General features: G+C 40.6%; 1 protein-coding gene across 1 annotated transcript in view; it reads left to right on the forward strand.

Moving 5' to 3' along the window:
• The first annotated feature begins 339 nt into the window (after positions 1-339).
• LOC133577589 (eukaryotic translation initiation factor 3 subunit E-B) overlaps positions 340-15,681 on the forward strand; it is a 21,205-nt gene continuing 5,863 nt past the window's right edge. The window contains exons 1-9 of the mRNA XM_061931579.1: positions 340-479; positions 1,059-1,176; positions 6,105-6,222; positions 6,305-6,347; positions 11,063-11,167; positions 11,284-11,409; positions 11,480-11,604; positions 13,026-13,152; positions 13,217-13,318. Of these exons, the coding sequence (XP_061787563.1) occupies positions 390-479; positions 1,059-1,176; positions 6,105-6,222; positions 6,305-6,347; positions 11,063-11,167; positions 11,284-11,409; positions 11,480-11,604; positions 13,026-13,152; positions 13,217-13,318 (954 nt within the window). The 5' untranslated portion in view covers positions 340-389. The remainder of the gene's footprint in view (positions 480-1,058; positions 1,177-6,104; positions 6,223-6,304; positions 6,348-11,062; positions 11,168-11,283; positions 11,410-11,479; positions 11,605-13,025; positions 13,153-13,216; positions 13,319-15,681) is intronic.

Consider the following 15,681-nt stretch of genomic DNA (forward strand, 5'->3'; position numbering starts at 1 on the left):
GTCCAAAATGCAACAATTTATATATATATATATATATATATATATATATATATATATATATATATACATTTTCATTCTATTTTAGTTACTTTATTGAGTTTACAACCCCCTGGCGCTGATTTGTACTGTTTTTGTACTGTTTTTGTACCTATTTTGAATATTATTATTTCTCGATTGTTGACAAGCGGTAGAAAATGGATGGATGGATGTTTGTAAATGTTGCCGTTTACAAATAAAGATTTATAAAATTCTAAAAAAAAAAATTGCATTCTCATTAACCGCTTTATTTGTTACATCAATACAAATAAAGTCGGATCCGGAAGTGACGTAAATTTGTCTTTGTTCAGCCCGCCTTGTCAATAAAGTTCCTCTTTTCAAAATCAGCCAAGATGGCGGAGTACGACCTAACCACCAAGATAGCACATTATCTCGACCGGCATCTAGTTTTCCCCCTTTTGGAGTTCCTCTCCGTGACAGAGGTGCGGCCATTTCTCTGTCGGGACGTTGCTAAAATGCGTTGTTGTATGTTGTTTGTTTTATGTTGTCATTTTATGCCCGGGAAATGTGTGGGGAGCTAGCGTTAGCCGGCAACCACGTTGGCGAGCTAGCTTGCCCAGCTGACGCTAAGTAGTGACATTTACACTTTTTTACTTAATTATTCTTTAAATAAACTCCTAACTATAGGTTGTAATAAGATATAAGACTATTAATTAGTCTGACTGCGAACGTATGTCTTATATTGTTATCGTTAGCCTAGCCTAGCTTAGCATGCTATCCACTAGCTTGGGTCGTGTGAATGGAAGAATTTACTGATTGATTGATTAAAACTTGTATTATTAGATAGTACAGTACATATTCCGTACAATTGACCACTAAATGGTAACACCCCAATAAGTTTTTCAACTTGTTTAAGTCGGTGTCCATCAATTCATGGTACAAATATATACTATCATCATAATACAGTCATCAGAGTATATACATTTAATTATTTACAACTTGAGTTGACATTTATGTGCTGGCTCTAATTTAAATAAAGCCTTGTAATTGCATGCAAACAGATCTACAATGAGAAGGAGATCCTCCAAGAGAAGCTTGATCTTCTCAGCGACACCAACATGGTGGACTTCGCCATGGAGGTGTACACAAAGCTGTATCCTGACAAGGACATCCCAAATTGTGAGTAGACAAGCAGCAGTGATGTAAACGTCCCCTATTCAAGATGAATAATAACCACATCCAGCTTAAAAGTTTAATAACCAGCGCACTGGAGTCGCCGGTTGCAGCGTCTCAAACTGGTTCACAATGGGTTCAATCAATCAATGTTTATTTAAATTTCTTCCTCTTCTTTCCTGACAATTTAAATCAATGTTCAAGTATTTTTTTCTATTTATTTTTTGTAAAGAATAATAAATATTTTAGCTTCTGTTTTTTCGACGAAAAATATTTGTGAAATATTTCTTCAAACTTACTATGATTAAAATTCAAAAAAATTATTCTGGCAAATCTAGAAAATCTGTAGAATCAAATTTAAATCTTATTTCAAAGTATTTTGAATTTCTTTTAAAATTTTTGTTCTGGAAAATCTAGAAGAAGTACTGATTTGTCTTTGTTAGAAATATAGCTTGGTCCAATTTGTTAAATATTCTAACAAAGTACAGATTGGATTTTAACCAATTTAAAACTGATCTCTAAAATTGATCTTAATCAGGAAAAATTACTAATGATGTTCCATAAATTAAATAATGATAAATGGGTTGTACTTGTATAGCGCTTTTCTACCTTCAAGGTACTCAAAGCGCTTTGACACTACTTCCACATTTACCCATTCACACACACATTCACACACTGATGGAGGGAGCTGCCATGCAAGGCGCTAACCAGCACCCATCAGGAGCAAGGGTGAAGTGTCTTGCTCAGGACACAACGGACATGACGAGGTTGGTAGTAGGTGGGGATTGAACCAGGGACCCTCGGGTCGCGCACGGCCACTCTTCCACTGCGCCACGCCGTCCCTAAATGATAAATGGGTTGTACTTGTATAGCGCTTTTCTACCTTCAAGGTACTCAAAGCGCTTTGACACTACTTCCACATTTACCCATTCACACACACATTCACACACTGATGGAGGGAGCTGCCATGCAAGGCGCTAACCAGCACCCATCAGGAGCAAGGGTGAAGTGTCTTGCTCAGGACACAACGGACATGACGAGGTTGGTAGTAGGTGGGGATTGAACCAGGGACCCTCGGGTCGCGCACGGCCACTCTTCCACTGCGCCACGCCGTCCCTAAATGATAAATGGGTTGTACTTGTATAGCGCTTTTCTACCTTCAAGGTACTCAAAGCGCTTTGACACTACTTCCACATTTACCCATTCACACACACATTCACACACTGATGGAGGGAGCTGCCATGCAAGGCGCTAACCAGCACCCATCAGGAGCAAGGGTGAAGTGTCTTGCTCAGGACACAACGGACATGACGAGGTTGGTACTAGGTGGGGATTGAACCAGGGACCCTCGGGTCGCGCACGGCCATTCTTCCACTTTTTTAAATTTTTTCAAAAAGATTCAAATAAGCTAGTTTTTCTTTTCTTTTTGTCGGTTGAATTTTGAATTTTAAAGAGTCGAAATTGAAGATAAACTATGTTTCAAATTTTTATTTTAAATTTTTTCGTGTTTTCTCCTCTTTTAAACCGTTCAATTAAGTGTTTTTTTCATCATTTATTCTCTACAAAAAACCTTCCGTAAAAGGAAAAAAAAATGTACGACGGAATGACAAACAGAAATACCCAATTTTTTTATATATATAAATGTATTTATTTAGCTATTCTTGTTTAAATCACACTTACGTGTAACTTACAAATGACAATATATTTATTTTTTTAAGTGTGTATCAAACTGGTAGCCCTTCGCATTAATCAGTACCCAAGAAGTAGTTTTTGGTTTTAAAAAGGTTGGTGACCCCTGTACTAGGGCAAAAAATCAGTCAGTTGTCGGTCCATAGGTTGCCTGTAGGGATTTTTAATGTCCAGCAGATGTCAGTATTTAGTGACACAGTATCAATACAGTTTTGTAATGTGTCGAAACGCTTCATGACGCCTCATCAACCCATCACTAATAGTACTGGAGCCCGAATAGAAAACGCTCTATAGCCCGCAGACTTTTTTTGGGCTCTGGGAATCACTAATAAGCCGGAGTTCTTTGAACGCAGATTTCTTGCCGGGACATATGGTACAATACAATCGGCAAGATAGGACGGAGCTAGACCGTGTAGTATTTTATACGTAAGTAGTAAAACCTTAAAGTCGCATCTTAAGTGCACAGGAAGCCAGTGCAGGTGAGCCAGTATAGGCGTAATATGATCAAACTTTCTTGTTCTTGTCAAAAGTCTAGCAGCCGCATTTTGTACCAATTGTAATCTTTTAATGCTAGACATAGGGAGGCCCGAAAATAATACGTTACATTAGTCGAGACGTAACGAACGCATGAATAATGATCTCAGCGTCGCTAGTGGACAAAATGGAACGAATTTTAGCGATATTACGGAGATGAAAGAAGGCCGTTTTAGTAGCACTCTTAATGTGTGACTCAAAGGAGAGAGTTGGGTGGAAGATAATACCCAGATTCTTTGCCGAGTCGCTTTGTGTAATTGTTTGGTTGTCAAATGTTAAGGTGGTATTATTAAATAAATGTCGGTGTTTAGCAGGACCGATAATCAGCATTTCCGTTTTCTTAGTGTTGAGTTGCAAAAAGTTAGCGGACATCCATTGTTTAATTTCATTAAGACACGCCCCCAGCTGACTACAATCCGGCGTGTTGGTCAGCTTTAGGGGCATGTAGAGTTGGCTGTCATCAGCATAACAGTGAAAGCTAACACCGTATTTGCCTATGATGTCGCCTAGCGGCAACATGTAAATACTAAAGAGTGCAGGGCCAAGAACCGAACCCTGGGGGACTCCGCACGTTACCTTAACATAGTCCGAGGTCACATTGTTATGGGAGACGCACTGCATCCTGTCAGTAAGATAAGAGTTAAACCACGAAAAAGCTAAGTCTGACATACCAATACGTGTTTTGATACGCTCTAATAAAATATTATGATCGACGGTATGGAAAGCAGCGCTAAGATCAAGAAGCAGCAACATAGATGACGCATCAGAATCCATCGTTAGCAGTAGATCATTAGTCATTTTTGCAAGGGCTGTCTCCGTAAAGTGATTTGCCCTGAAACCGGATTGAAAAGGTTCACAGAGATTGTTAGACACTAAGTGTTCATTTAGCTGCTGTGCGACAATTTTTTCGAGGATTTTCGAGATAAACGGAAGGTGGGACACCGGCCGGTAGTTTACCATGAGGTCAGGATCGAGGTTAGGTCTTTTGAGCAGAGGATGAATAACCGCTTTTTTGAATGCTAGTGGAACAGTGCCAGAGGAAAGTGATAAGTTTATAATATTTAGCACTGATGGACCTAATAATACAAAAAGCTCCTTGACAGGTTTCCCAGGAAATGGGTCAAGTAAACATGTTTGTTTTGTCCCATTAACACATCTTAACAATTCCCCTAATGTTATTTAATCAAAGAGAGAGAAACTATTTTGGAGAGCGGTATCCGTCGTAGATATAGTCGTATCTGTGTTAATAGAACCCAGTTGTAGCTGCGATGCATTGTCTTTAATCTCCTTTCTAATGAGTTCAATTTTCTTATTAAAGAAATTCATAAAATCATCTGCCGAGTGGGTGGAGCTACTAGGAGGAGTCCCTTGTTGGGTTAGCGATGCTACTGTACTAAACTAAAATTTAGGATCATTTTTGTTGAGGTGGATGAGATTTGAGTAATATTTAGCTTTAGCTAAGGAAAGCATGTGTTTATGAGTTATTAAACTATCACTCCGCACTCTTTTATTACGAAGCCACGCTGTTGTAACACGTGGCTTGGCATTGTCTTGCTGAAATAAGCAGGGGCGTCCATCATAACGTTGCTTGGATGGCAACATATGTTGCTCCAAAACCTGTATGTACCTTTCAGCATTAATGGTGCCTTCACAGATGTGTAAATTACCCATGTCTTGGGCACTAATACACCCCCATACCATCACACATGCTGCCTTTTACACTTTGCGCCTAGGACAACCCGGATGGTTCTTTTCCTCTTTGGTCCGGAGGACACGACGTCCACAGTTTCCAAAAACAGTTTGAAATGTGGACTCGTCAGACCACAGAACACTTTTCCACTTTGCATCAGTCCATCTTAGATGAGCTCAGGCCCAGTGAAGCCGGCGGCGTTTCTGGGTGTTGTTGATAAATGGCTTTGGCTTTGCATAGTAGTTTTAATTTGCACTTACAGATGTAGCGACCAACTGTAGTTACTGACAGTGGTTTTCTGAAGTGTTCCTGAGCCCATCTGGTGATATCCTTTACACAATGATGTCGCTTTTTGATGCGGTACCGCCTGAGGGATTGAAGGTCACAGGCTTGGCCGCTTAAGTGCAATGATTTCTCCAGATTCTCTGAACCTTTTGATGATATTATTGAGCGTAGATGGTGAAATCTCATAAACTCCTTGCAATAGCTGCTTGAGAAATGTAGTTCTTAAACAATTTGCTCAGGCATTTGTTGACAAAGTGGTGACCCTCGCCCCGTCCTTGTTTGTGAATGACTGAGCATTTCATGGAAGCTGCTTTTATTCCCAATCATGGCACCCACCTGTTCCCAATTAGCCTGTTCACCTGTGGGATGTTCCAAATAAGTCTTTGAGCATTCCTCAACTTTCTCACTCTTTTTTTGCCACTTGTGCCAGCTTTTTTGAAACACGTTGCAGGCATCAAATTCCAAATGTGCTAATATTTGCAAAAAATAACAGAAGTTTTCCAGTTCAAACATTAAATATCTTGTCTTTGCAGTCTATTCAATTGAATACAAGTTAAAGGATTTGCAAATCATTGTATTCTGTTTTTATTTACCATTTACACAACTTGACAACTTCACTGCTTTTGGGGTTTGTAGTTCTGTTGAAGTTGAAAAAGCAGTACATATCAAAATGCCAAATATCAGCGCCTATAATCAATCCAAGTGTGTTGTCGTCACTGACTGATGTCTCTTGCAGCCTTGAAGGAGAAGAGGACCACCGTGGTGGAGCTGCTGAAGCAGCACCTGGTAGAGAGGCGTCCCATTGTCTTGATGTTTGAGGACCCGGAGACAACACGGGTGATGCAGTCCACAAGGTCAGCGCCCTACTCAAATAAATAAAAACACCGTCTTAATGGTAGAAAACAGTGCTAATTGTGTCCTTTGATCGCTGAACAGAGACGGCAGGACGCTCTTTGAATACCTGGCCGAGAAACACAATGTGAGTATTTAAGTCCCCATTTTGACTCCCTCTGCCGCTCCCCTTAAATTGTAATATCACGAAGCAGGCGACGACTATCTTTTTTTGTTTTCATAGCAGCCTGCAGATATAACACGTTTTTATATGCAATTGAAAATACAAGGATCTCTCATCAATGTACTTGCAGTGGTTCTATGAGAACTATGAATATGCTTTAACTTGAGAGCCCGACTTGGGACCTTTATTTATATTCAAGTACTTGCATTACTATTCTGTTGAAGACTCTGCCGTAATAAATAGGCGTTGTTTCTAAATTTTTAAAATACTGGTCCAGGCTCTGGATAAGCACCGTCACCATATTTTGGGATGCATTTGTCCTTTTGTCAGGTTCAAACACCGATGACATCTATTAAACAGACAAAGAAGCAAGGAATCAAACAGAGACAGAATTAAATTTGGCTCAATGAGGAGAGCGCGTACACCTGTACCCTCGCACAGAGTCCTACCACGCTCTGACGAAAGATTGTACGCCTCCTCTTTTATTTGGACTTTCCCTGATTAAATGGCAACAGCTGTTTCTGAAGGGATGGGGGTCGTAAACAGCCATCGCCTTTGGTTACAAAAACAGTTCAAAGAAAAGGTCGTAAACAGCCGTTGCCCTCGGTCACAAAACAGTTCAAAGAAAAGGTCCCTGGAGGGGGGTCAGGCCCTGCCTGCTCTCCGCTTTGTAGATCTCGGGTCAAGACAAAATCTTCCTTTGGATTACAATATATCAAAGAAACCGACACCTTCATGTCGCTTCCCACCCTACACAGTGGAGTTTTATAAGCCTTTTGATTGGTAGGATCAAAGACAGCTTTTGTCCTCTCGCCGGGAACTCATGGCAACACACAGTTTTGTGATAATTTAGATACAATTATTCTGACACCTTTTGTTTTGGTACCGACTGAATTCCGTGGGTAATACCGGGTACCAATTTGTGTGAAATCAAACAGTACCATCTTTTGACACTTATGTTGCAAAGCAAGCATTCCTGATATAAAGGGATGCTTTGTATCCGCATTCCTTTGCATTCAAATTAAAGACCCTCATCTTATAGAGATTAATTTGACCTGCTGTTGTACTCTGTCTCAAAGTGTTAAACATGTGCTCAATGTTTCCTTACCATTATTGCTATGTTGTCTATTACTATTGTTGGTATGTTCATTCTTTTTACATTGTTGGTAACATTATTATTACAGTGATATGAGTGTTTCCCACACATTCATTTATTTGTGGCGGCCCGCCACGAAAGAATTACGTCCGCCACAAATGGATTTTTCGGCTTTTGACTCGCTCGACCGCTCATAAAAGCAATGGGACTCTGTCTGTGAATGTTGCTTGTAGTTACACCTCTGGTGCAGTAGGTGGCGGTAGCCTACTATGCATTGTAACTCCGCCAATAGCACTTAATTCACCTGGTGGGCCAGAAGAAGAAGAAGAAGACGGCGGAGTAAAAGAACGGACCGACCGGATCAAAATACGAGGGTAATATAGGTTGTAGGTAGATAAGTTATAGCTGCATCGCTCGCGGCTCGTCATATATTTAACATTAATCCGCGATTTCACCGAGCGTTTCATTGATGGTGGGCAGCCTGACGCTGCTTCATTAACACCGCCGCTGTTGTCACGTCACGTGTTACAATACCGACGAGCTAACGTGTCCAGGTTATAACCCTGTTGTCAATAAACACACGTGGAGACGGTGCTTCAGATACTACATTAATAATTAAGCTAAATTGTCCACTGTCCACTGCAGCATGTGAATTATGCAATGAAAAGAATAAAATCTGAGCCAACTAGCTGTTAAAATGTTGTCCAGGTTAATGTTTTGGCCATTAAAGGCCCTTCATTTCAAGATTTCAACTGTGATCGGGCTTTAAACAGGTGGCTGACCTGTTCAGATGGATGTAACTCAGGGGTGCTCACACTTTTTCTGCAGGCGAGCTACTTTTCAATTGATCAAGTCGTGGGGATCTACCTCATTCATATATATAATTTATATTTACTTATTTATGAAATATATGTTTTTGTTAACAAGTTAAAGGTGTGATGATAATGCAAGCATGTTTAACACATATAGTTAATAAATTAAAGGTGCCATCCATCCATCCATCTTCTTCCGCTTATCCGAGGTCGGGTCGCGGGGGCAGCAGCCTAAGCAGGGAAGCCCAGACTTCCCTCTCCCCAGCCACTTCGTCCAGCTCTTCCTGTGGGACCCCGAGGCGTTCCCAGGCCAGCCGGGAGACATAGTCTTCCCAACGTGTCCTGGGTCTTCCCCGTGGCCTCCTACCGGTCGGACGTGCCCTAAACACCTCCCTAGGGAGGCGTTCGGGTGGCATCCTGACCAGATGCCCGAACCACCTCATCTGGCTCCTCTCGATGTGGAGGAGCAGCGGCTTTACTTTGAGCTCCCCCCGGATGGCAGAGCTTCTCACCCTATCTCTAAGGGAGAGCCCCGCCACCCGGCGGAGGAAACTCATTTCGGCCGCTTGTACCCGTGATCTTGTCCTTTCGGTCATAACCCAAAGATCATGACCATAGGTGAGGATGGGAACGTAGATCGACCGGTAAATCGAGAGCTTTGCCTTCCGGCTCAGCTCCTTCTTCACCACAACGGATCGATACAGCTAAATTAAAGGTGTTTAATGATAATACAAGTATGTTTAATACATATAGTTAATATTGTTAACAAGTTAAAGGTGTTTAATGATAATACAAGCACATTTAATACATATAGTTAATATTGTTAACAAGTTAAAGGTGTTTAATGATAATACAAGCATGTTTAACACATATAGTTAATATTGTTAATAAATTTAAGGTGTTTAATGATAATACAAGTATGTTTAATACATATAGTTAATATTGTTAACAAGTTAAAGGTGTTTAAAGATAATACAAGCATGTTTAACACATATTGTTAATAAATTAAAGGTGTTTAATAATAATATAAGTATGTTTAATACATATAGTTAATATTGTTAACAAGTTAAAGGTGTTTAATGACAATACAAGCATGTTTAACACATATAGTTAATATTGTTAACAAGTTAAAGGTGTTTAAAGATAACACAAGCGTGTTTAACACATATAGTTAATATTGTTAACAAGTTAAATGTGTTTAAAGATAATACAAGCATGTTTAACACATATAGATTCCTTTCTTTCATGAAGACAAGAATATAAGTTGGTGTATTACCTGATTCTGATGACTTGCATTGATAGGAATCAGACAGTGGTGCTGATAACGTCCGCATTTTCGAATGGAGGAGAAAAAAAGTCCTCCTTTCTGTCCAATACCACATGAAAGTGGTTGGTTTTTGGCATCTTATTTGTCCAGCTTCTGTACTCCTTTGTATACACTTTACAAGAAATACATTGTCGGCAAACTCCGTAGCTTGCTAGCTTGTGCACGCCAGCTTTCTGAGACTCTTATTTTGTTAGCGCAACTGTGCAGTCGGTCTTTGGAGTTTTGACGACAGGTACGGCGCCAGAGTCTGTTGAAATAAAGTGTTTCTCGCCTTCCTGTCGGTAATTTTAATGAGCTAAATATGTACATAAAGTGTTGTACTTATATTCCAACTCCGCGTTCTTCTTGGTCATCGCCGCTGCCGCCGTCACCCCCCGCCCCCCGACCACACCACCACAAATAGATGCCTGTCCTGTGGGAAACAGTGGATATAGTTATTGTTACCTGTGGTAATGCCACCACGATACAACATTTGTATTATAATCCTTGAACAAAGAAACAGTGAAACTCAATGTATTAATCACGGAATTGAGAACTGGGGGTGGGATTAAATAAATAATCTTCTTCGCACTCCCTGTCAGGCAAAACTGGACAATCATGTTTACCGTATTTTTCGGAGTATAAGTTGCTCCAGAGTATAAGTCGCACCGGCTGAAAATGCATAATAAAGAAGGAAAAAAACATATCAAAGTCGCACTAGAGTATAAGTCACATTTTTTGGGGAAATGTACAACAAGAATAGACATTCGAAAGGCAATTTAAAATAAATAAAGAATAGTGAACAGCAGACTGAATAAGTGTACGTTATATGAGGCATAAATAACCAACTGGTATGTTAACGTAACATATTATGGTAAGAGTCATTCAAATAACTATAACATATAGAACATGCTATACGTTTACCAAACAATCTGTCACTCCTAATCGCTAAATCCCATGAAATCTTATACGTCTAGTCTCTTACGTGAATGAGATAAATAATATTATTTGATATTTTACGCTAATGTGTTAATCATTTGACACATAAGTCGCTCCTGAGTATAAGTCGCACCCCCGGCCAAACTATGGAAAAAAACTGCGACTATAGTCCGAAAAATACGGTACATACTGTACATTACCTTTTGCATTATATTAATTTATATTATGTATTGTCTACCTTGTACCTTTTTTTTATGTCATTGCCTGAAATACATGAAAAAAATGAAAGGGATCAAAAGTAAAACTCCACTTTTAAAAATGTGCTAGCTGATGCTAATTTACTTTGGTTATGCTGATTAGCATTAGCGATTTTACATGGCGATTGCAACACCTCCAAATGTGGTAATGGCAACTATAAGACGCACGTTATAAACAAACGGCGGATGTTTAAGAAGTACATTACTTACAGTGTCAACACTTTGTCGAAGTCAACAAAAGTCAAGACTCTCATGTTGTGATTTCTCAGTTCCGCCAAGAGTACCTGGACACCCTGTACAGGCACGCCAAGTTCCAGTACGAGTGTGGAAACTACTCTGGTGCAGCGGAGTACCTCTACTGCTTCCGTGTGCTGGTGAGAAAACCACCGTTATTTTGTGCGTCAGTACGGTGTCGTATCTAACTTGAAGCAACTTCAGGGTAATTAGACCGCAGATGTTTCATAGTCTACTGTATTATACACGCTTTCAGGTTCCGTCCACGGACCGGAATGCTTTAAACTCTCTGTGGGGCAAACTGGCCTCTGAGATTCTCATGCAGACCTGGGATGCCGCCATGGAGGACCTCACCCGACTAAGAGAGACCATTGATAACAACGTAAGTGAGCACCCTTCAATTTAACAGAAAGAGTTTTGTCTTTCAAACCATATTCTGTCCACCTCCGCAGTCGGTGAGCTCTCCTCTTCAGTCGCTCCAGCAGAGAACCTGGCTCATCCACTGGTCCCTCTTTGTGTTCTTCAACCACCCCAAAGGCCGAGACAACATCATCGAGCTCTTCCTCTACCAGCCCCAGTCAGTCGTCACAGTACATAGCGATGTAGAGTCACGTAAACCAGTGTTTTTCAACTAGTGTGCCGTGAGATATTGTTTGGTGTGCCGTGGGAGTTTATGTCATTTCACCTAATTGGGTTAAAAATACTTATTGCAAACCAGTAGTTATAATCCGCAAATGTGCCGTTGTCGAGTGTCGGTGCTGTCCATAGATCGACAGAGTAACCATGTAATACTCTTCCATACCAGCAGGTAGCTAATTGCTTTGTAAATGTCGGGAACGGCGACAATGGTTTGCAGGTAAAAAGGTGTCTAATGCTTTAACCAAAAATAAACAAAAGGCGAGAGCCGCTAAGAAAAGGCATTGAACCTTAGGGATGGCTATGCAAAACTAAAACTGAACTGGCTGCAAAGTAAACAAAAACAGAATGCTGGACGACAGCAAAGACTTACAGCGTGTGGAGCATACGGCGTCCACAAAGTACATTTGTACATCTTACAATGGGAAGGGCATTCGTCCTGGTTTACCTGACACGTGAAACGTGATGAACTGGGGGGGTGTACTATCCACCTTAGTCGCCAGATGGCAGTAGAGTGTTGAATATCTAAAAAAAAATTACATTTTGACCGCAGTTTCAGTTACTATATAAAGTTAAGTTAAAGTACCCATGATTGTCACACGCACACACTAGGTGTGGTGAAAATTGTCCTCTGCAGTTGACTCATCCCCTTGTTCACCCCCTGGGAGGTGAGGGGAGCAGTGGCCGTGCCCGGGAATAATTTTTGGTGATTTAACCCCCAATTCCAACCCTTGATGCTGAGTGCCAAGCAGGGAGGTAATGGCTCCCATTTTATAGTCTTTGGTATGACTCGGACAGGGTTTGAACCGATCTCAGGGCGGACACTCTAACCACTAGGCCACTGAGTATGTAGAGTGGCACTTTCCATTATTTTCAGCAAACTGCATTGCAAAATGATTACTTAATTTTTTTTATTTAGCCTTTGTTTAACCAGGTAAAATCCCATTGAGATCAAATATCTCTTTTCCAAGGAAGACCTGGCCAAGAGGGCAGCAGCAAGGTTACATTAAAAACAGTAAACAACACATAAAGCATCAGATTTACAACATTAAAACTTGACATGACATGACAATCAACAACAAAATAGGAGCGCAAGACAAGAACTAAAACACTACACACAGGAAAACAGCAAAAAAAGTCCAAATAAGTCAGGGTGTGATGTGACAGGTGGTGACAGTACACCTACTTTGAGACAAAAGCTATAGTGAGGCATGCTTGGTTATGCTTTGAATTCATATCCGACAATTGTGAGAACGACTTTATACTGTCAATATCGGCTGCTGAGTTTCATTTTTGTAATGTTTTCTGCTGGTGGTGTGCCTTGCCCCTGACGTAAACAACGCCATCCTCCTCCTCTCCAAGGTACCTGAACGCCATCCAGACCATGTGCCCACACATCCTGCGGTATCTCACCACCGCCGTCATCACCAACAAAGACGTGCGCAAGCGCAAGCAGGTGCTGAAGGACTTGGTGAAGGTCATCCAGCAGGTAAGGCGAAGGGCCAAACGCTCATCCCAGCGCCTGGCAAAATAAGCAACTTTTTCTTTTGAAGGAGTCGTACACGTACAAGGACCCCATCACGGAGTTTGTGGAGTGTCTCTACGTCAACTTCGACTTTGACAGCGCCCAGAAGAAGCTGCGGGAGTGCGCGACGGTGAGTTGCAGTTTCCTGGTGTGAATGGAGTGTGTCTGCCGGGAGTGAATGTGTATCACCTGTATCTCGGTGAATCCACGTCTGGCCTGAATGGCTAAATCCATGTTGTGTTTTTGAAGAGAAACGTTTGTCAGCGTGAGCGCAGCCCTTGGGGACCACAGTGCTCACATCGCTTTTAATATTAATATGCAAGTTGCAAAATGTAAATAAAGTAATGTTGGCAGCTTTTGGAAGGTTTTTATTGGCGGAATAGAGGACCTCCCATCGGCTCCGTTGTAAGCGGACTTTTATTTACCAGTTAGTAGTGTTGTCCCGATACCAATATTTTGGTACCGGTTCCAAAATGTATTTCCATACTTTTCTAAATAAAGGGGACCACAAAATGTTTTATTATTGGCTCTATTTGAACAAAAAATCTTAAGGTACATTAAACATATGTTTATTATTGCAATTTAGTCCTTAAATAAAATGTTGAACATACTAGACAACTTGTCTTTTAGTAGTAAGTAAACAAACAAAGACTCCTAATTAGTCTATGCAGTAACATATTGTGTCATTTATACACCTATTATTTTGTACACATTATGAGGGACAAACTGTAAAAATTGATTATTCATCTACTTGTTCATTTACTGTTAATATCTGCTTATTTTCTGTTTTAACATGTTCTATCTACACTTCTGTTAAAATGTAATAATCACTTATTCTTCTCTTCTTTGATACTTTACATTAGTTTTGGATGATACCAAAATGTACAAACATTATTTATAAAGTTTATAAACATAATATGAATTTTTTGAAAAGGAAAAAGGATTTTGTGATGCTAAAAAATATTGATGTAATCATAGTAGTATCGACTAGATGCGCTCCTGTACTTGGTATCATTACAGTGGATGTCAGGTGTAGATCCACACATGGCATTTGTTTACATTGTGACGCCGGTGAGCTATTGTATCCTCCTACGGTGTGTACTGAAGCATGTTTAGCTATTCCTCGTCCTGCAGTGATAATAATACTTGTAAGAACCTTTATTTGTCGCCATGGAGGTGAGGATTAGTGATTTAAAAGTAGCTAAAACACTGCGGAGGGATATTAGCCGCTAGTCTTAAAGCACCTCTTCCTGAGGGTGTTTCAGTGTTATAACTTCACCTTTGTCGTCAGTTTTTACGTCCATTCTCCCTTTTCTGTCTACACACACAGGGGCGGTATAGCTCGGTTGGTTGAGCAGCCGTGCCAGCAACTTGAGGGTTGCAGGTTCGATCCCCGCTTCTGCCATCCTAGTCACTGCCGTTGTGTCCTTGGGCAAGACACTTTACCCACATGCTCCCAGTGCCACCCACACTGGTTTAAATGTAACTGAGATATTGGATTTCACTATGTAAAGTGCTTTGAGTCACTAGAAAAAAACGCTATATAAATATAATTCACTTCACTTCACACTTTGTCTGCTTGTAAGTACTCTGTGTGTGTGTGTGTGCGCGCTGCCCCGTTAAAAAAAGGGGGGGACCGGTACTTTTCAAACAGATTATAGTACCGTTATTGATTCATTAGTACCAGTATACGGTACAACCCTAGTACACGCTATTATAGTTTTTGCACACTCTGTCTAGCGTGTGCTATTTGGGTCTTAGTAAATCAGACCCCAAGTATTTCATTTATTTTAATGGTTAAGCTTTTTTTGTTGTAAATATTGCTGAGTACTGTAGCACTTTAAGATTTATTTCAATGAAAAGTGCGTGCCAAGCAAATATTTAATAATTGTGGCGGGCGTTGGGTCCTACTCTGCTCAGCGGTCCCTGAATGGACCGTAAAAAACACCTCCGTCTCTCTTCCTCTGAGGAAAGCTCCATGACTCAGGGAGACGCTAAGAAAGAGCACAGCTTGTAGGTTTAATGTGCACAATTGACCATCTTAGTTGCTCAGAGAGGAATGGCTTTGTACAAGTTTATAAGGGGGTATGTCGCTGCTTAATGGTTGAAGACGTTAATGTCTCTGCTTCTAAAGTAGTGAGCTGGCGCCAGACACTCCGTGAGTTTACAAAGTGCAGTTATCAATCTACCATCATTTTTATTTAAAACGCTCATACTCAACGTCTGTAGTTTTGCCACGGTTATCATTACGGTGTATTGTTACATCCCTAAACTTGGCTATTTAAGAAAAGCAGAAAAGTGCTTCTAAATCTTGTTTTATAATTCGGTGTGATTCCAATCCAGTAGAGTCAAGTGGCACCATTATTATTAATGCAGCGTCTGCAATTTGCATTCCAAAACAGCTCCCAAACGAATGGTTTGCAACTGCAAATTGGTTGCCATTCACTTCAATTAGCTGTTCAAAAAAGCAGACTCATTCACAAACGTCACATC

Source organism: Nerophis lumbriciformis, linkage group LG37 (genome assembly GCF_033978685.3).
Source record: "Nerophis lumbriciformis linkage group LG37, RoL_Nlum_v2.1, whole genome shotgun sequence".
Classification (NCBI taxonomy): Eukaryota; Metazoa; Chordata; class Actinopteri; order Syngnathiformes; family Syngnathidae; genus Nerophis; species Nerophis lumbriciformis.